The sequence below is a fragment of the Coturnix japonica genome, unplaced genomic scaffold (assembly GCF_001577835.2).
Source record: "Coturnix japonica isolate 7356 unplaced genomic scaffold, Coturnix japonica 2.1 chrUnrandom574, whole genome shotgun sequence".
Classification (NCBI taxonomy): domain Eukaryota; kingdom Metazoa; phylum Chordata; class Aves; order Galliformes; family Phasianidae; genus Coturnix; species Coturnix japonica.
Genome location: NW_015439948.1, coordinates 23,438 through 24,649, shown reverse-complemented (window position 1 = coordinate 24,649; position 1,212 = coordinate 23,438). Strand labels below are relative to the sequence as shown.

The window sequence follows — 1,212 nt, the reverse complement described above, 5'->3', positions numbered from 1 at the left end:
CGAGTGGGTATATAATGTGCGGTGCTGGGGTGATCACTCGTCTCGTGCTCCAGGCTGCTGTATATAATGGGGGGTATATAATGGGGGGTGATTGGGGGGCACATAATGGGGGTCTTTGGGGGGTGTTGGGGGTCACCTCGTGCTCCAGGCTGCTGTATATAATGGGGTATATAATGGGGTATAATGGGGGTCTCTGGGGTCACCTCATGCTCCAGGCTGCTGTATATAATGGGGTGGGTATATAATGGGGGTCTTTGGGGTACATAATGGGGGTCTCTGGGGTCACCTCATGCTCCAGGCTGCTGTATATAATGGTGTATAATGGGGGTCTTTGGGGGGTCTCTGGGGTCACCTCATGCTCCAGGCTGCTGTATATAATGGGGTTTATAATGGGGTGGGTATATAATGGGGGCTATATACTGGGGGTCCTTGGGGTCACCTCATGCTCCAGGCTGCTGTATATAATGGGGGGTATATAATGGTGTATAATGGGGGTATAATGGGGGTCACCTCATGCTCCAGGCTGCTGTACATAATGGGGTATATAATGGGGCTATATAATGGGGGCTATATACTGGGGGTCTGTGGGTCACCTCATGCTCCAGGCTGCTGTATATAATGGGGTGGGTATATAATGGGGGGGGTTTATAATGGGGTATAATGGGGGCTATATAACGGGGGTCACCTCGTGCTCCAGGCTGCTGTATATAATGGGGTTTATAATGGGGTATAATGGGGTATATACTGGGGGTCTGTGGGTCACCTCATGCTCCAGGCTGCTGTATATAATGGGGTTTATAATGGGGTATATAATGGGGGTCACCTCATGCTCCAGGCTGCTGTACTCCCCCTCCGTGTTCTCCCTGACAATGAGGATGTCGATGTCGCGGTGCCGCGTCTCCACCCCGGGCAGACTGCGGCAATGGATCACGTTGGCGTAAAGGTCCAGGCTGGTCCTGACCCATAGCGAGGACAGACCCCATTAGGGGACACATAGAGCCCCCATAGAGCCCCATAGACCCCACAACCCATAGAGCCCCCCATAGAGCCCACAACCCCATAGAGCCCACAACCCATAGAGCCCCCCATAGAGCCCACAGCCCCCCACAGCCCATAGACCCCACCCCCCAATGGATCACGTTGGCGTAAAGGTCCAGGCTGGTCCTGACCCACAGCAGGGACAGACCCCATTAGGACACACATAGAGCCCCC

The 1,212-nt window shown here is 54.0% G+C and overlaps 1 protein-coding gene across 1 annotated transcript in view; it reads right to left on the bottom strand.

Moving 5' to 3' along the window:
* The window catches only part of IDH3G (isocitrate dehydrogenase (NAD(+)) 3 non-catalytic subunit gamma), a 27,775-nt gene that overhangs the window by 25,828 nt on the left and 735 nt on the right, over positions 1 to 1,212 (bottom strand). Inside the window, 1 exon segment of the mRNA XM_032441798.1 lies at positions 824 to 993. Coding sequence (XP_032297689.1) covers positions 824 to 993 — 170 coding nt within the window.